At 35.7% G+C, this 27,016-nt stretch overlaps 1 protein-coding gene across 2 annotated transcripts in view; it reads left to right on the top strand.

Annotated features, from left to right (window-relative positions):
• RELN (reelin) overlaps positions 1 to 27,016 on the top strand; it is a 440,175-nt gene that overhangs the window by 282,472 nt on the left and 130,687 nt on the right. For both annotated transcript variants that reach the window (XM_059712765.1, XM_059712766.1), the window contains exons 13-20: positions 2,544 to 2,656; positions 3,858 to 4,066; positions 4,804 to 4,932; positions 6,273 to 6,382; positions 9,944 to 10,010; positions 14,386 to 14,619; positions 15,278 to 15,439; positions 20,230 to 20,466. In XM_059712765.1, the coding sequence (XP_059568748.1) occupies positions 2,544 to 2,656; positions 3,858 to 4,066; positions 4,804 to 4,932; positions 6,273 to 6,382; positions 9,944 to 10,010; positions 14,386 to 14,619; positions 15,278 to 15,439; positions 20,230 to 20,466 (1,261 nt within the window). The remainder of the gene's footprint in view (positions 1 to 2,543; positions 2,657 to 3,857; positions 4,067 to 4,803; positions 4,933 to 6,272; positions 6,383 to 9,943; positions 10,011 to 14,385; positions 14,620 to 15,277; positions 15,440 to 20,229; positions 20,467 to 27,016) is intronic.

Genomic DNA, 27,016 nt, shown 5'->3' with positions numbered 1-27,016 from the left:
TGTCAGGACCCGCCTATTTGTTCTTCCTGGTTTCACCCCTTGGTTCAGATCAATCTATGGTGACTACCATTTCTGGAAATGTTGCTCAATTTTCAAAATTTGATTCAAGGTATATTTCCTTTGTGTATACATTTACTTATTCAACACAAATTCATTAAACACCAGTATCTAGCACTGTTCTGAGAGCCAGAATTAGTGAAGAAAACAAAAATACCCTAACATACGTCATTCCTTTATTACTTCTTCAACAAAAAATTTATTGAGCATCTCCCTTATGCCCAGATCTTTTAGCCAAAACACATCTCTTTTCTGTGAATTTGACCTGCAGTTAAGGTACACAACACAATTTACTGCTAATTATTGTTCTTTCATGTATATTGGTCTTAACAAATTTTTTTCAGTCAGGGCTATGTCCTGCACACAGCAAATAACGAAATAACTTTCCTAATATAAATACCCAAAAGCTACTTAAAACAGGATTTAAAATATTTTAAAACTGACTGTCCATCTTTTTTTATTGAAGTCTTCTGTGCTTTAATTGCTGTACAAAATGCCCCTTGAGTCACACCTTTCTACAGCACATCAAAGCGTCTGAAGCTGAAGAAGAATCTGTGTCTTTCTGTAGGAGCTGCTGTCACTGAAACTTCACAGAACTGATAAATTGCCCCCAGAGGGATCTTTCAGATAAAGTCTGTCATCATTTTAAAGTCTTGGCTCCTTTTAGACTTTCTTATTCTGTCATTCTGAGCTGAATGAGCTCCCACGTGTGAAAGCAGGTGCAGTAAACAAACTGTTCTTAAGACAGCAGAGGAAATTCACAAGGAACAAATTAATGAAATTAGAGAGAACTGATGGTTCGGTTCCTATGTCTAAGGGTGTGGCGCTTTAAACCTTCACTGCCTGTAACTTTTCACATTTTATTGTTCTTTCTGGTAAGTCTTTAATATGTGCTCAGTAAGGAAGTTACATTTTTAAAATGGGAATTTAGTTTTCTTGTAGTACTTTCTCCCAGAGACTTCCATATAGAGTGGCTTTACTACCTATGTAACATAAAGGTATCTAATGAGCCCTGACCAGGTAGCTCAGTTGGTTAGAGCTTCATCCCCATACACCAAGGTTGTGGGTTTGATCCCCAGTCAGGACACTTACAAGAATCAACCAATGAATGCATATATAAGTGGAACAACAAATTGATGTTTCTCCCTCTCTCTCTTTATCCCTTCTTTTCTCTCTCTAAAATCAGTAAGTACATAAAAAGTTTTAGAAGAATTATATAATAAAATGCTAAAAAATACAATATCAGATGTCAAAAATAATATTTTCTTTACAGAATGAGGGCCACACTATCACTATATTTCGCTTCTCTGTTCTTAGTTCAGATTACTCAACTTACTAAATATTTACAATATGCCAAGTTACATAAGTTAGCATATATAACATGTCATATTTCAATGCTCCACAAATACCACCATCCAAGCTACTTCTGCTTTTATGTTCTTACACTGATTAGATTCAAGCTTTCTTACTTAACATCACATATTGATTTCTCCCCAATTTCACTCCTGCTTTTCTGGTTGGTATTATAATGAACAATAATGGTAGGTGGGAGAGACTTCTAGTTAGACATGAAATCCTTTCAAATTCAGGTTATGTCAACAGTTGCTAGAATATAGCAAATAGTACAGATTATTGGCCGAATGCAGTAATGAGAAGGTTAGAGGTTCAAGGGCTAAATGACATAAGACCAACACGTGGCTTTTCCACCACTTCATTATCAGGTACCTGTTCTCTTATTCAGTTTCATCATCAAGATTCTCTTAATTATCTCTCAATCCTGGTATTCAGTCATTTCCTATGTCTCCAGAGTAGAGTGATGAGGAATAAACTGCTCTCTCTACTTTACAACAATCAAATGAGGTACCAAAAATAAAACTGAAAAATGTAAAAAAACTACATTTAAAACATAAACTCCTGATATGTGCTAAAATATTGGAGATACTAAATGCAACAGTTTAAATAGCATTTTTTTAGAAATCTTTGATGCAGTGAGTTACCACACTTTTTTTTTAAACTATAATCAATAGTTTCTAAATTTTGGCCATAAAGACCTTAAATATAAGGAAATAATGATTTATTGAAAAGTAGCATACCATTTTTTAGACAATATTTTTAATTTTTTTAAATTTCTTCATTGACTAAGGTATTACATATGTGTCCTCTTCTCCCCATTACCCCCCATACCATTTTAATGTGGGTTAAAATATGGACATGAAGTCATAGCTTGTTGTAGAATATTAGTTTAGTAATCTCATCAAGCAAATATTTATTTTGGCCTTCACAAATGTCAAGTCTTTGATCTTGGCATGTCCTATCTGAACTATCTTCATAGATTTTTTCTTTGAGTCTGATTACCTTTGTTTAGGGTTTTTCTTAAGTGACATCGGGGCCCCATAAATATATTCTGAAGTTTAACACTATATTTGATTTGACGTGTTTATGGATGCACGTTGGTACTAACAACTTAAAATTTTTATTTTGTGCAGGAGGAATTTGTGACCCTGGAGATTCTCATGAAAATGATATCATCCTGTATTCAAAGACTGAAGGAAGAAAAGAACATATTACACTGGATACCCTTTCTTATTCCTCATATAAGGTATACATGCCATTTTGTTTGCCAAATGGCCCCACCCTAGAGGTCAAGTTCAAAATCAAGTTAGACCAAGTTAGATACAGAGGATAACTTTCTCTTCTAGCACTCCAGGAAATTACCAGATTACTTTAAAAGTGACATGGACATGGATACAGATGTCTTGATAACTTTTAAAGATCTTATACCAGCTTATCTTCAGGAAGAGAGTGCCAGGTGACTTGGTTGGTTGGAGTGTCATCCTATACACCAAAAAGGTTGTGGGTTTCATCTCTGCTCAGGGCATGTATGGGAGACAACCGACGGATATTTCTTCTCACATTAATGTTTCTCTCTCTCTCTCTCTCTCTCTCTCTCTCTCTCTCTCTCTCTCTCTCTCATACACACACACACACACACACATCAATAAACATATCCTCAGGTGAGGATTTTTTTAAAATATATTTTATTGATTTTTTACAGAGAGAAAGGGAGAAGGATAGAGAGTTAGAAACATCAATCAGCTGCCTCCTGCACACCCCCTACTGGGGATGTTCCCACAACCAAGGTACATGCCCTTGACTGGAATTGAACCCGGGACCCTTGGGTCCGCAGGCCAATGCTCTATCCACTGAGCCAAACCAGTTAGGGCTCAGGTGAGGATTTTTAAGAAATGACAGTTAGCCCAGCCAGCATGGCTCAGTGCAGGGGTCCTCAAACTGAGGCCCGCAGGCCACATGCTAATATAAATATTGTATTTGTTCCCATTTTGTTTTTTTACTTCAAAATAAGATATGTGCAGTGTGCATAGGAATTTGTTCATAGTTTTATTTTAAACTATAGTCTGGCCCTCCAACGTTTCGAGGGACAGTGAACTGGCCCCCTGTTTAAAAAGTTTGAGGACCCCTGGCTCAGTGGTTGAGCATCAACCTATGAACCTGGATGGAGACCAGGGTTCAATTCCCAGTCAGGGCACATGCCCAGGTTGCAGGCTTAATCCCCAGGAGGCCTGCAGGAGGCAGCCGATCAATGATTCTCTATCATCATTGATGTTTCTATCTTTCTCTCCCTCTTCCTTCCTCTCCGAAATCAATAAAAATATATTTAAAAATATAAAAACTAAAAATGGCAGTTATATACATTGTAATTGCAAGATTGATTCTAGGAAAATTTTCACAGACCCACATAGGGAGGATTACGAGTGATTTTGGTTTCCTTTGCTTTGAAGGTTCCATCTTTGGTTTCTGTAGTCATCAATCCTGAACTTCAGACGCCTGCTACCAAATTTTGTCTCAAGCAAAAGAACCATCAAGGGTATAATACGAATGTCTGGGCCGTAGATTTTTTCCACATCTTACCTGTTCTCCCTTCTACGATGTCACACATGATACAGTTTTCCATTAATCTGGGATGTGGAACACATCAACCTGGTAACAGGTAGGAAGCCCCATTTTTGAGTGTGTGAACTAATTACAAAGGCACACATCGACTTGACTATTAAATCAGAGCAACTTCTCGGTAGGTTTTCAGCTGGATTTTTAATAAACGACCCATTAATGAACTGAAAAGTTCTTCAGTTAACACAGAGCATGATTGGATAGATTTCAAATAGGAATAATTTTATTCTAAGAGTGTGGTCTTGGGTATCAGAGGAGCTTGCATGTGCTGTGGCAGCCATCCATTCTGACAGATTGTTGAGAGAAAAAGAGAAAACAAAAAACTAAAAAAAGCTGGAACTCATGTTGGTTCGTGACCCCCTAATAATAGGAACAGAAATCAATTAGCGCTTCAGCAGCTATGATTTCTCAACTTCACTTGCTGAAGCGTTGCTCCTGTCCTTCCTCAGGATTTTGTCGTTCACGTTCACGGGTTGAAGTGCCGGCAGTGTGAGACATGGTAATTGCCTTGCCATCTATCAAACTCAGGAGCACAAACTCCAGTGACCATTTGTGGTCTTTAAAACAGAGGTTGTTTCTATAGCAGTAATGTAACTGCTTGCCCTTTAAAAGCTGGTCAGACTTCAGTGGAGGGGAAAACAATATTTTCAGAAGCAGCATCTTAAAAACTTTTACCCTAGTTCTATAGATGACTGATGTACTTAACAAGAAACAGGTGATTACATTTTATTGGTTATATTTTCCTCTTCCGTGTTGTGCTTGTTCTGGTGTTATCAGTGTCAGCTTGGAGTTTTCCACCAACCATGGGCGTTCCTGGTCACTCCTGCACACTGAATGTTTGCCTGAGATCTGTGCTGGACCCCACCTCCCCCACAGCACCATCTACTCCTCTGAAAACTACAGTGGGTGAGTAAATTCTGAGATATCCAGAGACTTTAATCCATGTTGCAGACTCAAAATCAGCGAGTAAGCCTGAGACTAGTATTTTTTACTTAATAAGCATGGAAGCTGACCTCTCTTTTTCAGCTGATTTAGAAGTGATCTTGTGTAAAGGAAAAAAAGACTAACTTTGGTATATCGGATGTAAGATGATAATGGTAGGATCATTCATTCTTTATGTACCTGGCTGTTATAGTTTGGATTACATAAATTCAAATTCTGTATAGTGATTACGTGGTTATTGCCAGAAGGCTTATTGCCAAAATACTTTGTTATGGAACAGTGCGACATAGATAGTGAAAGTTTAGCTTTGGAATCAAACCTAGGTTCAAGTCCTGATTCTGACATCTACTTGTGTAATGATACTTACTCTTTCTAACTTTCTGCTTTTTTCCACATAAATTAAGGGAAATGATACACCCCTTCGGGGGCAGTTAGGAGAGTTAAAGATGACTATGTAAAATACTTGCCATTTTACAGAATAAGCACTAGGTAAATAGTAAAAACATTCCCAAGGAGAGAAAATTAAGTTGAAGATTATTCTCTTGCTTAGCCTCTCTTTAATTGTGCATAGGACTATGGGAGAGCAAAAAATAAAAAGTAATCAATGCTAGAGGACACCCCATCTCTGCACAGATACTTACCATAGAACTAGAGGCCCGATGCACAAAATTTGTACAAGGAGCTCGGCCCCTGCCCACTGCAGCAGCTGCCTCTGCCTCGCCCCTGCCACTGCGGCTTCGTCCGGAAGGTTGTCCTTACATCCGGTCTAATTAGCACATTATACTTTTATTATTATCGATACTATTTAACTCTGAATTATTCATGTAAAAATTTCTAAAACTAATGTCTAAAAACATAATATCATTTGCTATTAAGAATGTATATGGATGATATGGATGTTTTTATAAGTGACATGTTTGTTTTAAAACTATAAACAAATAAACTCCACAAGTAAACTTAAAGAGTTTATTATCACATTGAATAGACCATCAAATCTCATAGGAAAGGTGGAGGGGTGGGGTAAGAGATCAACCAAAGGACTTGTATGCATGCATGTAAGCATAACCAATGGACACAGACAGTAGTGGGGTGAGGGCAGGTGCTAGGGGGTAGGAGCGGCCAGGGAAAGGAGACATATGCAATACTTTTAACAATAAAGAATTTAAATTTTTTTTAAAAGGAGTTTATTATCAAACTTTAGTGCTACCCGCAGGCACACAGAAACTAGAACATCAAAAGCATGTAAAATAAATTGAAAAGATGTGAACAGTGTGTGGAGCTGTTTTGTGCTAAATTTCTTGCAGGTGGAACCGAATAACGATCCCCCTTCCTAACGCAGCGCTAACCCGGGACACCAGAATTCGCTGGAGACAAACAGGACCCATCCTTGGGAACATGTGGGCAATTGATAATGGTTAGTTTATGCCAGCCTTAATCACATGCCATTGAAGTAGAGTCTTCCTGTGCTTTTGTTCGGCAGCACAGACGTAATCACATTTCCAAGTCATGGTCTTGTGATTCATTAAACACCCTTTCTTCCCTCTCTTCTTTGCATTCCATTAGAAGCCCAAGGATACACAAGCAGGAAAAAAAAAGGCAGTAGAGTCAGCAATATTAGATGCTAGAATGTTTCAACATACATAATTTTAAAATGCATAATGCCCTGAAACTCAAATTCACATTGATGACAGGGGATAGTCTAACATTTTCTTTGAATGTTTTATGCAAAATTAGCATAAATACTTACCATACTGCATGTATTAAAATAAGACCCATTCTTCTCTTAGTAGCTACGACAACATCTGGAATGCTTATCTTTTAGATGCAGACAGCACACATAAGAAAACATCTTCTCTAGAATGAAACTTGTGAAGTAAAACTTCTACCTCTTCTTCAGAAAACAGTATAAAAGAAAAATATAAAGACATAATATTTTACTTTTAAATAAATGATTAATTTTCGTCTAATTTAAAAGCCAATATCACTTAGGATACGTGCACATGAGAGAATATATTTTAAGTATTGTGTTGCATGGCTATAAACTTCTTATATTGGTTTTTAATAGCCAACACTTTGGTTTTTAATAATTCTAATTATAGGCAGATTTAGAGATTCCCTATTTTCAGAGAGTATATAAATTTGATTACAGAGTTATACTATGAGGAAGTAGACAGGAAGGGAAGAAGGGAAGGGCAAAATGTCAATACTTAGCAAATTCAACATTGCCACTGCCTTATAGAGTAGGAAAAGCCTATACCATTGTTTAATACTGATTTTCCATGTCTTAATCTTTGTTATTTTTGAATAATTTAGAAATTGATAGCAATTAATTAAATAAGTTCTTGAAATTCAGAAATAACTTCAGGCAAAATACTTTGCTGATGAGGCCATGTAAAATTTTTAAATAATCTGTATTCTAAGAAAACCAGTAAAAGTCCCAGATTTCAAAGACCACACGAGTTATGTGAACACAAACAGTGCATTTGAAAAAACAAGATGAGCTTGTTGAAATGGAGTTTCTCCATCCATAGAACATTTTGCATAGCATTTTAATTACTACACCTCTTATTTAGCTGCAAGGAATAGGTATGTGCCTCTGGATAGGGGATATGGATGGCTTTCGCCTGCTGTCATGCTTTTCAAAGGTCCTATAACAAACTTATATTACTTAGTCATAAAAGAAGCTGAAAAATCAGTAATGAAATAAAGCATCTGAAGAAACTAAGAATGCAATGAATCACATATAAGCCTCTGGAAAGAATATCTGAATTTCCTAAAGAAGGCTGTTACAACATGATTTCAAGTCAGAAAGTGTTTACGTCCTGAGTTCTCATTATCAGGATTTGTGTAGAATGAGAAAGGTAAAGATACATGAAATGAGCATGGTTAGCCCTGTTTGCCAAATGCAAAACTTGGGGCAGAATCTCTTCAATTCTATTATCTTATGTGTAAGGCTTTCACACAAAAACAGGACCTAAGAAGCCAAGAGGAGGACACACACTCACTCCTTCGGAGAGACAGGTGTGCCACCTTGCCAAAGGACTCTCTCCCGTTTCACTATGGAATTCCAAAATTATATGAAGAAAAAAACAGGTCAATATCCTACGTCTGTTAGGTATGCTTTTTGTCTTCATGGCGAGTTAGCTTCCACTAGTGAGTAAAAAAAGCATTTTGGAAATTATCCTGAAATTCTTAACAAAATGGAAAATCCTAGAGCAAGTCTTAGTCGTCACTTTTTAAATTTTCCCAATTTGCTTACATCAGTGGTAATAGTGAAGAAAACAAATCTGTCCTTTCCACACCCTTAAGAAAAAGAAGCCTGACGACTTATTCATACTGCGATTCCTAATAATTCCATCTTTAGCAGGCAGGGATGACAACAAAATTCTTCATTATAATTTAACTTTTTTATTGACTGGGAAAGTCTTGTTTTATTTTTGTTAATGGTTGTTGTTTTTATGGTGGGAGCTTTCTGAGTAATGACATGGGTATAATACAGTATAAGGCATTCTCAAGAGTGAACCTGCAAAGTGCAGTGAACCATTTAACAGGACTTAAGACCAAATCCTCCTGCAGCCATAAAACCGAGTGTGCTGGGAAGACACCCCATAAGCTTTCCCAGGCTAAAGAAGAATGAAACTCCTTTCTGGTTCCTCAGCACTCAGCCTCCAGGGGAACTCATCAAGCAGGTGGAGCAAGAAGGACACCTGTCCCCAATGTGGTGATGACGACCATAACCCTATGGTGTCAGACAGCACACTAAGCATGCAACATCTCCTTTATTCTTTCCTCCAGGGACGAAGAATAAGGACACTGAGGCTTAACTGGATAAATCACTTGTCCAGTGTTTCCCAGGTGACACTGAATATGAATCCAGGGTTATTGACACTTAAAACCAATAGTTTCAACCACTCAGCCTGCTGTCGACCTCTTCTTCAACCATCAGTTTCCTTCAGCAAGTGTTTTTCCTGGGCCACTTTGCATTACATTTGAATTACCGTACCTGTTAAAGGACTCCAGAGAATAAGTGCTTATAGGAACACAGGCCACAGGAAAATTTATTTTAAAGCAAAAATCATTTGATTTTGACATGGTTACAAGATAGAAAAGAAAATGGTCATGGATGGTAAATTTGTTTATGCCGGAAATTGACTGTGTGAAGTCTGAACAACCATTGCATCTCTAATTCCTCATTGGTTTTGTTCCACTTTTATACTATTTGGTGTGACTTGATTGTACTGGTTATCAAACAGCTTAATATCTTAAATATATTTGAGTCTGAGTATCTCAGAACCTACCATTCAATAGCGAGGAGCCCTATCACTCAGCATTCCAAAGATTAGAATTTCAAGTATTAGAATTCATAATATCATTGCCAGTCAAGCCCACCATTTCGGGATAGACCTGCATAATAGAGAAAAGGTTTTACTCAACAACAGATTGTAATTCCCCATTTGAGTAAGGATGATTAATACTTCAAAATATATGTAACACTCATCTTCTAGGTTATAGATTATTACCTGGTAAGAATGGAAATCATAGTTTTTTTAATTAAATTATACCCTCTCCATTGCATGCTATATCTACTTGATCCTTTGTAAATTCTTTTATTTCTACCTAAGGAAATTAAGCTATGTAGAAAGTTCAAGGCAGAAGCATTAATATTCTGCCTGAAATCATTTTAGCTCAGGAGACTCTGTTAAGGAACCCAAATCACACATGTTCCTACTTTCTTTGCTATGAAACATTAAAATCTTGAAAGAATTAAGTTAAGACGGTTCTGGCAGATGTGTAACGAAGCACTTACCTTGTCACCCAGCACTCCACATGTCACACTAGTTTCTTGTGCACAACGTGTATACAGTGGGCTAGATGTCATGGGCATTGCTTCACAAAACTGTTTTAAATGCCTGAGGTATTTTTGTTTTTTTCCCATTTTTATGCCATCTTTCACATGCTGTCTCTTGCCCTGCAGTGTACATAGGCCCGTCGTGTCTCAAATTCTGTTCTGGCAGAGGACAGTGCACTCGGCATGGCTGCAGGTGAGCCTTTTAAAATTATACGTACACTTCTCTTTTTTTGGTCCATACTTTATATGTTTAAGCCACAAATCATTTTAACCTAATATTTTTTCAGGGTTTTGAGGTCTTTGAAGACCAAAAGTAAGGTACTCCAAATGGAATTTAAGCATAAATAAAGTATTAAGTGTATTTTATAAATTGACATTACTGGATAAATTAATTTCTACTAAACTAAAATGTGAACAACTTTAGCATACCTCATGGAAATTTGTGAACAAATTTGAATTCCTTGTAGCTTGATGACTGCCTTTTCTGTATTTAGTACATTCTTTAATGTTATTTTCCCATAGACTTGTTCTAGTGTTTGTGAGTCATATTTTAATTCCTAACATACTCTGTAAAATGAATTGTGAAAATCAATCCTGACCCATAGACCTAATACTAAAGGAAACTGAGCAAGCCAAATTTAGAAGATTTGATTAAAAAATTCATCTTTAAATATAACTTTGCAATTTTGCTTCCTTTTGAAAATCATTTGGGTCTTTAAAATGATGGATCAGGTATATTACATAATGTTGAATATTAGTGTGAAATTATCTACATATATAAAATTCTAATATGCAAAGTGTCCCCTTGGGAGTTCGACCGACCAGGAATTTGAATGTTCGCTATGATGTGCGCTGACCACCAGAGGGTGACGTGGAACAGAGGAAGGCCCCATCTGGCAGCTGACAGCCAGGGAAGGGAGGTCCCAGTCTGCAGCTGCTAAGGACCCTACCCATGCACAAATTTTGTGCACGGGGCTTCTAGTATATAAATAATGTAATATCTAGGTACCACTGGATATTCCTATATTAATATTTAATTATATGATATCCTAGAAATCCCTAAAACCACAGACAATCTTTGTTACACAGATAAGTTTTCAACAAAAGATTATCTAGTCTATTTTTCTTTTCTTGTCCTCCAAACAAAGAGTAATTAATTATCCAATTGCTTCATTACTAATGAACTCATAAAAGACCTATGGACCTATTCTTTGTGAATTATATGTCTGAGGCAAGACACTTGCCAGTACTGAGATTAGAGTATATAGTATCAGGTTAACTTTTTAACTACATATCAATGAATTTAATTAACAGAGACTTCATTCTGCACAATGGAAATGTTTTATAAAGTACGTAAAAAATTGAAAAATTCCTATTCATATTTCAAAACAGAATTTGCATCTCTTTGCTTTTTCATAAAACCACCAACTCTCACTCAGAAACACTGACTCATTAGATCTATGAAATACTGACTGGTATTTTCTTCAAGTTGTTATCTTTATCCGTTTTCCATAACCAGGCCATCCTCTGCTTTAAGACATTTTAACTAAAATTAACACAAGGAGACCAGACATTTTAGTAATTCCTGAAGTTGTCCTGAAAAGTTTTGCAAACAAATTACCTAAAAGTACAGCTGCTTTTATTAATAAAAATAGAAAGTGCTATTTCTAAAAGACCTATCTATAATTACAATAGTTATGCTTCATGTTTCATTATTGTATACAATATCCTTGTTAGCATTCAATAGTTTTATTATAGCAACCATCTGTGTTACCCATGATGGATGGAAACAAAAATCCAAATGGCAGTTTTATGTCTTCGGGCATCATTCTCTTTTGACACTATACATTATACCAAGTAATCATAGCCTTCACCTCCTCAAGTTTCACAGAATGTTTTCATGAGTTGGAACTTTGGGGGGGGGTTATATTTCTGACAATGTTTTATGTAATATTCATTGGCTTTGTGCATTTGTGGCTGAGCTAAAGGTTTGGCCACTACATCCTTTTCCAGCAATATGTGCCTTGTCAAGTTTGAGCAAAATTGCAGGGAAAAGAAATTCATATTCACCCAGCCAGCATAGCTCAGTGGTTGAGTGTTAAGGTCATGGTTCAATTCCCAGTCAGGGCACATGCCTGGGTCACAGGCTCCATCTGCACTGTTGGCCATGCAGGAGGCAGTCGATCAATGATTCTCTCTTATCATTGATGTTTCTATCTCTCTTTCTCTCTCCCTTCCTCTCTGAAATCAATAAAAATATATTTTTAAGTGAATTCATATTCAATACCACTAATTTCCTTGAAACAGGTCCTTGAATTTGGGGTCTCTGCAGCTCTGTGTCTCCCCAGATTGCTCCCCTCATCAGTACTATTATTTGCTACCAGGATTCCACCTCTCTTGTTCCTTAACACTTTCTTGCCTGTGTATAATCCCTGGGCCTGTGTATCTAAACTGACAACTCACTATCCTGATAAGCCCACCCCTGATAGAGATGTTAAAGATGCAAATGAGAAGGACAGAGAGCTTAGATACCTTTCTGCACATGTGTCAGCATGTATCTTACCAGGGAATATTGCACTTGAGGGTGGGTAGATGAAACAGTAGGGGGCATCTTTGGAGTCAGGAGAGCTTCGGGTCACTCCTGAAATCACCTGTGTGTGCTACCCTATTGTTTGGCTATAAAACAAAGGCCACAGAGGTATTTAAATTTCTGAGTGGAATCCTAATCAGAATCCTATCCCAAGTGTGTAACTTTTGACTAAAAGTATGCTTTCAAAACCAGAACATGGGAACTGACTCCCCTGTAATTCATCTCTAAATGCTCACCAATTTCTCCCAGTCACTGGTCCTAAGAAGACTCATTTAAGATACACAAAGATGCATTTGTCCTGCAATGCACTCTGGCAGTAGTCTTGTTGGGACCACTGATTGCATTTTGTGGCCATATTCAGTTTCCCAGTGTTAAATGTGTCCTCCTGGGGTAATTTTTAAGTCCTTCTTAGAAACTACTTGGCTATTCAGAGTCTGACTTAAGTCAGTGAGGTAACATGTGAAGGAAGCAAACTGTGTGAGGCTCACTTACATGCTCTGCAAAATATTGTTTTCCTTTCCCACTCCCATCTCTAATGCCAAGACCACCCTCAAACTTCAGTTTATGGTAGTTCTTGGCATGTTAGGGCCCAACTTCTTTGATAATATGATGATTGCTATAAACTTTCTCCTTCTGAATATCCAATGCACATCAAAGTTGGCATTTGATGTCAGCATGTTCATACATTCCTTGGGCTTCTCTGAGGCCAGCATGGATCCCAGTTTCAGAGCTAGTGGTAACAAACAAACAGCCTTCTGAATTAAATCATAATATCCCTTCACTGGTACACTTGCTTTATAAAAGGCTTCTTTCAGACTCTAGGAAGTTTTGAATGCTTTCATGAGAACCCCATGCCACCCCAAAAGACACCATTTTAATGTTGTAATGGGCTGGCTACATAGCAAATACAGTAAGAAAGAAGTAATAAATAAAAATAAAGGATTTGAAACTAATTCCTGATAAGTAAATTTCTTTAAATATAAGAAGGTTCTGAATTCAATTGTTGAGTCTTCTGGGATGAGTTTTTTCACTGGTAAAAGGTGCAGGGAGTTCCATACATATTCTAGTCAGCTAACATAAACACTGTATTCTTACATGGCAGCAGGCAGGTTGTTGTGGGATTTTTTCCTCTTTTCCTTGAAGCACTACTAATTTGGGATTCCACTGAGAGGCAACACAGTTCTGCGAAGGACATCTATCTAGGTCAAGGGTGTAAGCATTTTCTTTAAAATGCCCATCTAAGTTTGAAATAGTTGATACATTTATTTCCAATCTTTTTCAAATAATTCCAATTACAAATATAACATGTATGTTTACACTTGTTCTTAAAGGAAATTTATTCTAGATATCTTATAGAAGTATTTTATTTATGTTGTTTCTTTTACGAGTTAAGTGAACATAATTATAGGTAAAAGTATATACCTTTGCCGAAACCGGTTTGGCTCAGTGGATAGAGCGTCGGCTTGCGGACTGAAGGGTCCCAGGTTCGATTCCGGTTAAGGGCATGTACCTGGGTTGCGGGCACATCCCCAGTAGGGGAGGTGCAGGAGGCAGCTGATCGATGTCTCTCTCATCGATGTTTCTAGCTCTCTATCTCTCTCCCTTCCTCTCTGTAAAAAATCAATAAAATATATTTTAAAAAAAAAAGTATATACCTTTGACAAAGATTTTAAATTGTAAATGTGCAAAAACATAGATCTATTTGGAGATAAATTGCTGGCATTGGCCAAAGGTGAGTGCTGAGTGATTGTTTTAAGTCATAAGCTCTTTACAGCAGAGCTATGCAAAGTGTGTGTTCTTCTGTAATATTCACAGTCTGCCCTTACCACTTCTTCTGATTCAGAATTCTCCGAAGTCTGATGAGCCTTGCCTACCATTCAATCCAATTCTGGCCTCTGGACTTCCTCCTCCCCAGGACAGATTCAGGAAACTCTGAAAGGACCAAGTTTAAGATTTCATTTCATGGGCTCTCTTTCAGGTGTGACCCTGGATTTTCTGGCCCAGCTTGCGAGATGGCATCGCAGACATTCCCAATGTTCATTTCTGAAAGCTTCGGCAGTTCCAGGCTCTCCTCTTACCATAACTTTTACTCTATCCGTGGTGCTGAAGTCAGCTTTGGCTGTGGTGTCCTGGCCAGTGGTAAGGCCCTGGTTTTCAACAAAGATGGGAGACGTCAGCTAATTACATCTTTCCTTGACAGCTCACAATCCAGGTGAGTGAAGGCAGGGTGGAATACATACTGAAACCAGGTAATAATGGTTGAACTTAGATCTAATAATTTTCTATTTTTTATTTACTTATTTTTGCTGATATGTACATATTCTCATTTAAAACCAGCATGAGAGGGAGTTTATATAGGTTTAATTTGTCCTCATTTTAAATAAACTAAAAAGCTCACTGATGACTTTACGATACTAATGACTGACTAGAGTTTAAAAAATATGAAATGTTGGCATCAAAACTGTGTTCTCAAGCCAAGGACTAGTTAATTATTTATGTAGTTTTATTTATTTGACAGCTTGCAGAGGCTGATGAGATTTACATTGCCCTTCCCCCAGTGCTCCATAAATAATGCAGTAAAGGAATGATTGGCATTTTAAGTGTACATACACAAGTCATAGGATACAGATATGTATAAATATAGAGTTATATTTGTATGTATCTGTACATAAAACAGGTGCATGGACCTTATCTTCTACACATATTCATACATCTCACAGCGAAATTATATTTTATAAAAGAGGGATGAGTGGAAATCTACAGCTTTGGGGTAGTTCATTTAAATGTGTCTGAAATTCTTTAAAAACCAAGATGAGCATTATGATTAAAAATGTTTGTGCACACACTAATTATAGACAATTCATGTCTAGGTTTCTGCAGTTCACATTGAGGCTGGGGAGCAAGTCTGTTCTGAGCACATGCAAAGCCCCAGACCAGCCCGGAGAAGGAGTTTTATTGCATTATTCTTATGATAATGGGATAACTTGGAAACTCTTGGAGCACTACTCATATCTCAACTATCATGAGCCCAGGTATGTTGCAAATCATTTGGAAAAATCGTTAGAGAAATAGCTCTTTCCTGAGGAAGTCTTCATTCAAATGGTGTAAGATTCCAGATATTTTTCCACTGCAAGATGGTGAGGACAAAGATTGATGAATCTTGTAATGAAAAATTAGCAAGTCACATTCTTCTAACCCAATAAATTTGGAGAAATTTATTCTCATATTTTGAAATGTGCATATAAGAGAAATAATTTGATGCCTAGGAAAGAGGAAAATACTTAATACTATTTTTCTCATTTAACTATAGTGCTAACTATTAAATATGATTTTAATATAATACTGAATTATAAATGCTATTGATGAATATTTGATAGCAATATAATATAGTGTCTAATAATAAATTATGTGAAATAGTAACTCATAAAACATGATAGTCAATAAAGTTTATATTATAATTAAGACATGAATATAAATATCTTTTTCTAGCATGTATAGAGTCCCTGGTAAAGGTGGAGTGTGAGGATATAACTAAAGTCCCTTCTTCATGCTCCTTCTATTTTTCTTTAGCTTATGTATTTCACAATCTATAGTCACAGTTGTGAGACTTAAGTTTCACTTAAAGCAGAGTAGTAACCACTGTAAGTGGTATAATTTCAGAGATGTTCAAGTCATCTTCACTCCTTTCAGAATATTTATTAATCTGCTCACTGAAAATCCTTTAAAATATCAGGAAAAGAGGAGAATGGGAAATTGAAAATACCATTAGAGGAGGTTAACACTGTGGCTTACATTCCCAGTGGGATACAAAGAACTCACTCCTAGAAGTCCATGCAGATCATGGGGAGATGTGAAAAAGACTGAGGCTGTGGGCACTGAGGTTTGTGTGGGCACCATGGTGACTGGCAGGGGCACTGATAATAGATTTAACATACTTGAGCATTTTTTAAAAATGTATTTTTATTGATTTCAGAGAGGAAGGAAGAGGGAAAGAGAGATAGAAACATCAATGATGAGAGAGAATCATTGATCAGCTGCTTCCTGCATGCCCCCCATTGAGGGATCAAGCCCACAACCTGGGCATGTGTCCTGACCGGGAATCGAACAGTAATTCCAGGTTCATAGGTCGAAACCCAACCACTGAGCCATGCTGGCCGGGCAAACCTGAGCATTTTTCATAGGGCTGTTTCCAGAATTAAGTATTTGCAAATTGATGAGAACTTTTATTTTCATGGAAAATAATGTAGCATGTAACAGAGATTGTAGTTAATAACTATTAGGAGTTATAAACACTATACAAAATTTTAAGAACATATCAGATGTATTGGATATTTTCCTTTAAAGATAAATGCAAGGCTAAACTCAACTTCCTCACTCAGTAGACACATATGAATACTAAAGAAATGTTTCATAGGCTCTCCATAGTGAACATTAAAAGAAAATTTAAAATCAAGGTGATAATCATAATAATGATGAAAACATGAAGAAAATGTCACCACCCTAAGTTAACGTGGCCTAAAGCACAATTTTTCCTAACGAGGATGGACAGCTCCAAAATGCAGTAATCCATCTGTATCATGAAATGTAATTAACCCGTGTTGATATGAAAAATAATTACACATTTAATGTGCGGTTGCAGAGGTGCGTTTAATCTCGCCTGCCATTTGGCAGCAGCATTTTTCTTCTAAGGATCAGGGTGGCTCCTCATCATTAGGTATGTGCATAGCTTGAAAGATGAAGATCCGAGTGGAGATTTTCTTTCAAGAAGAGGGGAGAACACGTTCATTTTCTGTATATGTACCTCTGTCTGAGACTCTTCTTCCCTCCCCCTCTCTCATACAAAGATTAATAAAAGGTGATTGACAGAAGTGGAATTTGGTATATTCTAAATGCTAAATTATATCTTATATAATAAATAATACAAACCATGTAAATTCTTCACAGGAAAGTTAAATATATCTTGATGCCGTTAGCTATGGCTGTATTTTCTTCAGCATAACCTGCTGCCTGTAATTGCTCTGAATTCCATACTGTTCCTTTCTGTCATGGTTGTTTGAAAATGAAGTATGATCTATAAATTAGATATGTTAATTGGCTAACCATTATTACTCCTAGCCAATTTCTAATAATTTGCTTGCCTATGAGTCATTCAATAAATCAAAGACCTCTGTGTGCTTGTTATTTATAAAATTTAAAGTCTGTGAATATATTTTAGTTAATCTTTTAATTCAAACTGATTAGGATGTCTTGTGAAATAATTGGTATTTTTATTAATGTAAAGCTTTGTATCACTGATGAGACTAAACTTATTCTATATATTTCTTTTCTTATTCTATATTTTTCTTAATTGTGGTGCTTGTTCTTATGTTCCAAAATTATTATGAAGCCTAATCTTATTTTATTTTGATTATTGTATTTGATTATAAGAAATATATGAACTTAGTATCTACTTTTAAAAGGAAGATTGATACAGAAAGTCAACCTAAGTCCCTGGGCTCTCTTCTAGGAATTCTAATCAAATGGTTCTATAGCTGTTCTAACCAGCCCTGTAATATGCATAGCGTGGTGAAAGCAATCTGCCACCCTACCCCAAGACATGAAGTAAAGGTCGAGAGCACAGGCTCTGGAGCCAGGCAGCCCAGGTCTAGATCGTGGCATTGTTACTTGAAAGCTGCCTCTGTATTCAAATATCTGTTAGGGTATGCTGATAATAGTAGCTCATTCTCGCAGCAAGAATTTAAGTCCTTATGTCAGGTACTGTTCTAGGTGCTAGAACACAATAGTGAAAAACTGACTCTGCCATAGGATACCATCCCAATTTCATAGCTGAAGGTGCTGAAGCACATAGAAGTTTAGTACCTCCCCAAGAGTCTGGGTACAGACCCTGGTCTTAATATCTCTGCCAGGGAAAATATTGGTCATTTTATTACGTTATTATATCTCTATATATAAAAGCCTAAGCAACCGTTATGACCGAACCACCGGAACGACCGGTCAACCAGTCATTATGATGTGCACTGATCATCAGGGGGCAGACACTCAATGCAGGAGCTGCCCCTTGGTGGTCAGTGTGCTCCCACAGCCAACCTTCTGCAGCTGGCCAACCTCCCACAGTCCCTCCCCCCTGGCCGGCCAGCCGGCCAACTTCTGCGGTCCCTCCCCCCAGCCCACCAACCTCCCATGGCCCCTTTCTTCAGCCGGCCAACCTCCTGCGGCCCCGATTGGGACTGGGTGAGATGGCCCCAATCGACCCCGATCACCGGCCAGGCCAAGGAACCCCACCCATGCACAAATTCATGCACCAAGCCTCTAGTACATAAATATGCACTTTATTTTCCAATCAAGTTTCCTGAGAAATTCTACTTTTCAGTTGTTATTTTTAAAAATTATATTTATTTTCATCAGAGAGAATAGCAATTATTTTTAAAATTATTAATATAACGGAAAATTATTTTTTAATAATTGCTAATCAAATTAAATTATTCAATTAAATCATATTTTTCACTATTGAGCCAGTCCAAATATAGTTTTGGGTTTTTTTGGTATATTAATATTAATAATATATTTATTTAATATTTAATAAACAAATGAATATTTAGAAAAATTAAGGTGAAAATTACTAAAATCCTTAGCTAAAATTTACTCTTTTCCTCTAACAAATTCACATTGGTGAAAAACAATTCAGCAGACTGTGGGAAATACTTAAAAACCATAAACATATTATAGCTATGTGTTTTAGCCTAACTGTTTTTTAATTTATATTCCTGTATTTGAATATTGATTTTTCATTATTTAAAAAGTATGTTTTCTAACATTTCAAAAAGTTCTACCAGTTTCTTACTAGTAGTTTATGTAATCAGTGATGATAGTCATGTTATTCTATCCATATTTCCATGTACAAATTATTTAAAGAGACTATAGATACTTTTAATAACTTTTAATGTGTAAAACATTACATTTCCAATATGTGATTTAAAGTTTCTTAATGCAATAACTAAAGATAACATAATCCAAATATTAAAATCAATCTAATTTCTTAGTAAACCACACAGACATTAAAATTTTTTAATAATTTATTTCTAAGTTATCCAACTAGTCACTGTCTTGCGGGTTTTTCTTTGCTCCCTAAAGAAAGACCCAGTTCCTTCACAGTGCATTTACTGCAAACACCTCTCCTGGTGTTTAATTGCACATTGATGGAGACAAATGTTCCATTTGCCATTTGCTTCACATCTCACCTTGTGTGTGCGTGTGAGCAGCATGGTACTGTGATTTATGGAGCTTTCAAGCAGATGTCATTGCAGTGACAATTAATGTATGGTTCCTGCTGCTGTGTACAATAATTGCTCCTGGAAATTAGATATTATTCTTAATTTTCTTCTCCATTTGTCAGGTAAAGGTTTGTTGTCATAGCCACCATGACACAGCAAGTGACCTTGCACACTGTGCTACCCTCATGGGAATAAGGAAGTGCCATGGTTCAACCAGCCCCAAACTCTAATGCGTGTAACAAGCTGCCATAGATCCGTTAGCAGACTGAGACGAATCCTGCCACTTTGAGAACTGTGGTTTACTGACTTAGCTTTTCTGAGATCAGATGAGTGAAACAAAAGTCAAATTTTTTAGATTTTTAGATTTTTAAAAGTGTTTAGAAGATTTTGTTGGAGTCAGACAGGAAAATTGGAAATTTCAGAAGAATGTGTGTAATAGTGGAAGAAAATTTTTTCAAAATACTATACAGCAGAAAAAAAGAATCCTGCTATAAATGTTTGTATTTTAACATGTCAAAGTAATATACATTTTTTACTTTTTTCTCCTTTAGAATAATCTCCGTAGAATTACCAGATGATGCAAGACAGTTTGGAATTCAGTTCAGATGGTGGCAACCGTATCATTCTTCCCAAGGAGAAGATGTATGGGCTATTGATGAGATTATCATGACATCTGTCCTATTCAACAGCATTAGTCTTGACTTTACCAATCTTGTGGAGGTCACTCAGTCTCTGGGATTCTACCTGGGAAATGTTCAGCCATACTGTGGCCATGACTGGACCCTGTGGTAAGAACTTCATCTTTGTTCTTGTTGTTACAATTTGCATTGAGGATTAGAACACAAGGAGGATCTTCCAATGCAGCTAGCACTTAGTCATTTGTTGACAAATATTTACTGGACGTGAACCATTTGAAAGTCGTTATTATGTCTACAAGTAGGCTGCCTTTAGAAGGAGGACCCAAAAAACCTGATAGGTTTACATAAATACAAAATTTCACCATATTTATTCATCTCATTTTCATTTACCACCATTACATATAAAAACTTTCCTCAATAAGTGTTAATAACTAAAGTGAATAACATATCCTCCCTTCATGGAGACCCTCCATAATCATAGTGAAATGTGAAATCACTCTGATGCTATTTTAATAAAACAATAATCAGTTCTATTTTCATACTTTCATCAAGTCCAAGAAGATTTTCCATCTTATTTGTTATTGTGGATCTTCTTTTTAATCCATTTTATCAGCTATATTAACTCATATGGTTTATATCAGTGGGGTTTCAAGATTGTGGTATGTCTTAGTCAAGATACCTTACATTCTTAGATATCTCCCCCATGGTCATATGCAAACTTAATTGTACATTAATTAAACTTAATTATACATTAAGCAGTAAATAAATAATTTAAGACTATGATTAGAACTTCAAGAATCGTAATAGGATGACACAACAGTGATTAATTAGACAAGGGTTGGCTGTTCTAAATAGAGAGGAGGAAGCTATGTTCGTATACTAGTAGTTCAAATAGTGGGTATGATACACTCCATGTATTAGAAAGTGGAAGAACTAGGGAGCTCCACACACTGAATATCTGAAGGAAGAGCAGTCCAACTACGGGAAACTTTGTGGTTAAAGTCTCTAGAACAAGAGTGGCCATGGCATGTTTGAGGATCAGGAAGGACGCCAATGGTGATGGAGCCCAGGTAGTGAATGTGAGGAGTAAAAGCCAAGAGATGTGCATAAGCCAGGTCACATTGGGCCTTCTACGCCCAGAAATCCTGGATTAAAACTCAAGTCTGCTTAATTCCAAAACCCAAGCCTTCACCACTATGCATTCTGCTCTCTCTCTCTCTCTCTCTCTCTCTCTCTCTCTCTCTCTCTCTCTCTCTCCGCTTTCGGTTTCTTTAGGGCTTTAAACATGATTGAGGAAGAATTTTCTAAGAGACTTTTACTTTCTATTGAGTCATGGTCAAACCAATTTAATTTCTCCAGATGAAGCTTGCCGAAAGCTATTCACCACAGTGGTCTCCAGAGAGCATATCATAAGTAACCCATCAGTGACCTTATCATAATTAGAGGCAAATTTTACACACCATTGCACAGAAAATTACCTTTGATGGGAATTGTGTAGGGACAGTCCCATCTCGCACACAGCAGGCTAAAAGTCTAGCATCAGAATGACAGCTAATGGAATGGAAGTACAGCTGATCACTTCTGCTGCAAGCACTGTCAAACTAGATACAATGAAATTTCTAAGCAGCAAAACATGAAAAACAACTGTGTTTTCTCTAGTTGATAGCCTCAGCTGCTTGTTTTCATGGATATTCTTTTTTTAATCCTGGAGCCTTCAAAGAAAATAAAGAGGTGAAGCAAATGACATACAAAGATATAAACCAAAATGAGGTTTTTGGAATTTTATGATTTTGAAATTTTAAATTGATCTGAATTAACAGTAATCAAGTTGGTCATATACCGTAAACTATATCCCCCAAGATTATATAGTTGTTTTTTCCACCACTTTTAATACAACAAAGAGTCATATCAGGAATGCAAGTCCTGTATCATGTTTATTTTCAGAAATAGTTAACATCAGCTTAAATAAACTCCAAAGTTGCTGAGCATTTTTAATTTAACTCTTGGGTTGAATGCATGATGACAGCAGTTTAATTTCTATGCTTTGATCAAATCCTAAGAACAATATCCTTTCACACAAGTCTGATGAATATTCTTAACCCACCACTGCTTTAATTGGTGGAGTTACATTTACTTTGTGAAAGTACAATCACAATAATTATAGAAAACCATAAGAAAATATAAATAAGTGTACAATCCCCATGGGTACCTTGAGCAGCACAATAGGAGTTTTGTTAACAACCACATGTGAGCAATCAGATTTGACTTTCTGATCTTCTCTGAAATGAACAGGAATTGTCCTAGTTAAGAAACAACAGAGAGTATACTCTGGCGGTGATAATGAGACTAGAGAAAGACATTAACCACTTTAATAAGGACATGAAAAATGCTTGCTGCTTATTAAAATGAAACAACATGGAAGACCTCAAACTGTTCCCATTTTCTTAGCCAATGAATCAGAATAAAGCCCCTTTTAATGGCACTGTTTTCTCTCTACTACTGTTGGGGAATATATTGTCCAAGTTCAATGTGAACTCACTTTGCTACACTATTAAAATTCAAATGATGGTGTTGACCAACTATTTATCATAACCTCCTAGCCCTAAAACAAGTTATTTTTTAATGGACCATATTATCTTATTAAGAAAAAATTCTTTGAACATGTTAATAAATTAGTGGTCTGTGCCCTTCAATAACCTTGTTTCTCTCAAGAGAAATTTTGAAATGTATACATGTCCCCGACAGATAGCTGGTGTTAAATTAATTATTGTTGGCTTTTCCCAGCTGTGAGTTCATTTGGTTCTCATTTTCTAACTCATGATTCTCCATGAGCATGGATTGTTGTTACTGAGAATACTCTCCAGGGAAAACTTGTACAATTACTTTTTCATTAGAAGCACCACAGTCAATATGCTATAAATCACTTTACAATGTATCATCTTGGAGCATGTTTTTCTGTAGAGAAATGAATTGCTTTTAAATATTTGTAGTACTTTCCTTCCCTATACAGTATCTGAAATCAGAACCTCTACTTTAAAATCTCTCGCATATATTTTAAGTTCACTAAGGGAATACTTTTAATTGACATGTATTAAAGATTATCTGACTAATACTATGAGTGGTCATACCAAGGGGCATTTACCTTCCTCTGTCCTCTCTAATAGACTAGCTACGTGCAGTTACTGTATTATGTAAGGTTTTTATTTTAAAATGTGTACAACTGTGACCGATGGTTGTCTTAGCATATTAGTATTTGCAGTTGGTTTTAGTACAAGAGATAAAGAGTTTTCCAGATAAGCCAACGCTAAAGGATTTCAACACTACTAGTAGGACTTTAAAAGAAATGTTAAAGGAAGTTTTCAATTTGAAAAATAGGGCAATAATTAGTAACAGGAGAACATATGAAAGTATAAATCTCACTGGTAAAGGTAAATTTTAGTTAAATTCAGAATACTCTAATATTGTAATGGTGGTGGATAAATCACTTAAAAATATAGTATGAAGGGTAAATAGACAAAAGTATTAAAACAACTATAACTAAAATAATTTGTTAATAGATATACAGGATAAAATGTTAATTGTGACATCAAAATCATAAAATGTCAGGGGGAGTAAAAATACAGAACTTTAGTATACATTCAAACTTAAGTTCTTATCAGCTTAAAATAGAGTACTATAATTATAAGCCTCCTGGTAAGCACAAAGCAAAAACTGACAGTAGATAGAAAAATTATAAAGAGAAAGGAATCTAAGCACACTACTACAGAAAATCATCAAATCACAAAGGAAATGAGCAAGCGGAGAAGACAAGAAAAAAAGAATTACAAAACAGCCAGAAAAACTGTTTAAAAAATGGCAATAGTTAGTCCATACCTATCAAAAAATTACTTTAAATGTAAATGGACTGAATTTTCCAATTAAAAGACATAGATTGGCTGAATGGAGTAAAATAAAATAAAATAAAATAATAAAATAAAATAAAATAAAATAAAATAAAATAAAATAAAATAAAATAAAATAAAATAAAATAAAATAAAATAAAATAAATAAAATAAAATAAAATAAAATAAAATAAATAAAATAAAATAAAATAAAATAAAATAAAATAAAATAAAATAAAATAAAATAAAATAAAATAAAATAAAATAAAATAAAATAAAATAAAATAAAATAAAATAAAATAAAATAAAATAAAATAATAAAATAAAATAAAATATAAAATAAAATAAAATAAAATAAAATAAAATAAAATAAATAAAATAAAATAAAATAAAATAAAAATAAAATAAAATAAATAAAATAAAATAAATAAAATAAAATAAAATAAATACATAAAATAAAATAAAATAAAATAAAATAAAATAAAATAAAATAAAATCCCAACCATATGCTGCCTACGATAGACTCACTTCAGCTTTAAGAACACACTCAGACTGAAAGTAAAGGTGTGGAAAAAGATATTCTACTCAAATGCAAGCCCAAAGAAAGTCAGGGTAGCTGTACTTATATCAGACAAAATAGTATTTTGGCCAAAAACTGTAGTAAGACACAGAGATCATTGCATAATGATAAAGGGGGCAATTCAACGAGAGGATATAACATTTACAAATATCTATGCACCCAACATAAGAGCACCTAAATATATAAAACTGACCTGAAAGGAGAAATAGACAGCAATACAATATTAATAACTCACTTCCAATAATGGATAGATCATCCTAGTAGAATATCAGTAAGGAAATATTGCACTTAAGCAACATGTTCAACCAGATGAAATTAACAGGTGTTATAGAGCATTCAATCCAAAAGCAGCAGAACATATTCCTCTCAAGTGCACATGGAACATTCTCCAGGATAGATCATATTTTAGGCCATAAAACAAGTCTTAGTAAATTTAAGAGGGTTGAAATCAAGCAACTTTTGCGACCATGATAGTACGAAACTAGAAATCATTACAAGAAGAAAACTAGAGAATTTTTCAAACATGTGGAGATTAAACAGCATGCTACTGAACAACCAATGGGTCAAGAAAAGCAAAAGAGAAATCAGAAATATCTTCAGACAAATAAAAATGGAAATACAACATGACAGTGGAAATCCAACAAACATATGGGATGCAGCCAACGCAGTTCCAAGAGAGAAGTTCATAATGATAAATGCCTATATTAATACACCAGAAAGATCTCAATAAAAAGCTTTTGTACAGCAAAGGAAACCATCAACAAAACAACAAGAAAGCCCACTGCATGGGAGAACATATTTGCCAATGTTATCACCGATAAGGGTTTAATCTCCAACATTTATAGGGAACTCATAAAACTTAACAAAAGGAAGATAAACAACCCAATCAAAAGATGAGCAACAGATCTAAATAGATACTTTTTGAAAGAAAACAGAAGAAAGGCCAGAAGACATATGAAAACATGCTCAAAGTCACTAATCATCCGAGAGATGCAAATCAAAATGGCAATGCAGTACCATCTCACACCTGTCAGAATGGCTATCATCAACAAGTCAACAAACAACAAGTGCTGGCGAGGATGTGGAGAAAAAAGGAACCCTCGTGCACTGCTGGTGGTAATGCAGACTGGTGCAGCCACTGTGGAGAACAGTATGGAGTTTCCTCAAAAAACTAAAAATAGAACTCCCATTTGACCCATGGATCCCACTTCTAGGAATATATCCCAAGAAACTAGAAACACCAATTAGAAAGGATATATGCACCCCTATGTTCATAGCAGCACAGTTCACCATAGCAAAGATTGGGAAACAGCCTGAGTGCCCATCAGTAGATGAGTGGATTAAAAAACTGTGGTACATCTACACAATGGAATAGTACGCTGTGGTAAAAAAGAAGGAATTCTTACCATTTGCAACAGCATGGATGGGACTGGAGAGCATTATGCTAAGTGAAATAAGCCAGTCAGAGAAAGATAAATATCACATGATCTCACTCATTTATGGAATATAATGAACAACATAAACTGATGAACAAAAACAGATCCAGAGATGGAGAAGCATCGATCAGACCATCAAACCTCAGAGGGAAGGTAGGGGAGGGTGAGGGTATGGTGGAGAGATCAACCAACGGACTTATATGCAAGTATATAAGCCTAACCAATGGACACAGACAATGGGGGTGAGGGCATGAGTAGGGGGGATGGAGGGTAATGTGGGGATAAGGACACATATGTAATAACTTAATAAAGAAATTTTAAAAAAAGATCTCAAAACAACCAAGTTTTACACTTCAAGGAACTAGATAAAGAAGTACAAACTAAGCCCAAAGCTGGTAGAAGGAAGGAAATAACAAAAGATCAGAGTGGAAATAAGTGAAATAAAGACAGAAAAAAAATAATATAAAAGATCCATTAAACTAACAGCTGGTTTTATGAAAAGATAAACAAAATAGATAAACTTTTGCTAGACTTGCCAAGAAAAAAGAGGACACAAAATCAGAAATGAAAGAGGAGGCATTATAACTAATACCACAATAATACAAAGGATCATGAGGCTACTATGAATAATTATATGCTAAAGGAAGTGAGTTGGGGTGAGCTGGCTCCCAAGAGTCACTTCAACTGCCGTTTCACAGTAAGAGATCATTCTAGGCAGCTTAGCAGATAAATAATGTAAATATATTGAATGACAACCTGAAAAGTCACTATTATTTCCAACAACTATGAAAAGAGTATTTGCA

This window comes from Myotis daubentonii, chromosome 10, assembly GCF_963259705.1.
Source record: "Myotis daubentonii chromosome 10, mMyoDau2.1, whole genome shotgun sequence".
Taxonomy (NCBI): Eukaryota; Metazoa; Chordata; class Mammalia; order Chiroptera; family Vespertilionidae; genus Myotis; species Myotis daubentonii.
This window is presented reverse-complemented; position numbering and strand designations above follow the sequence as displayed.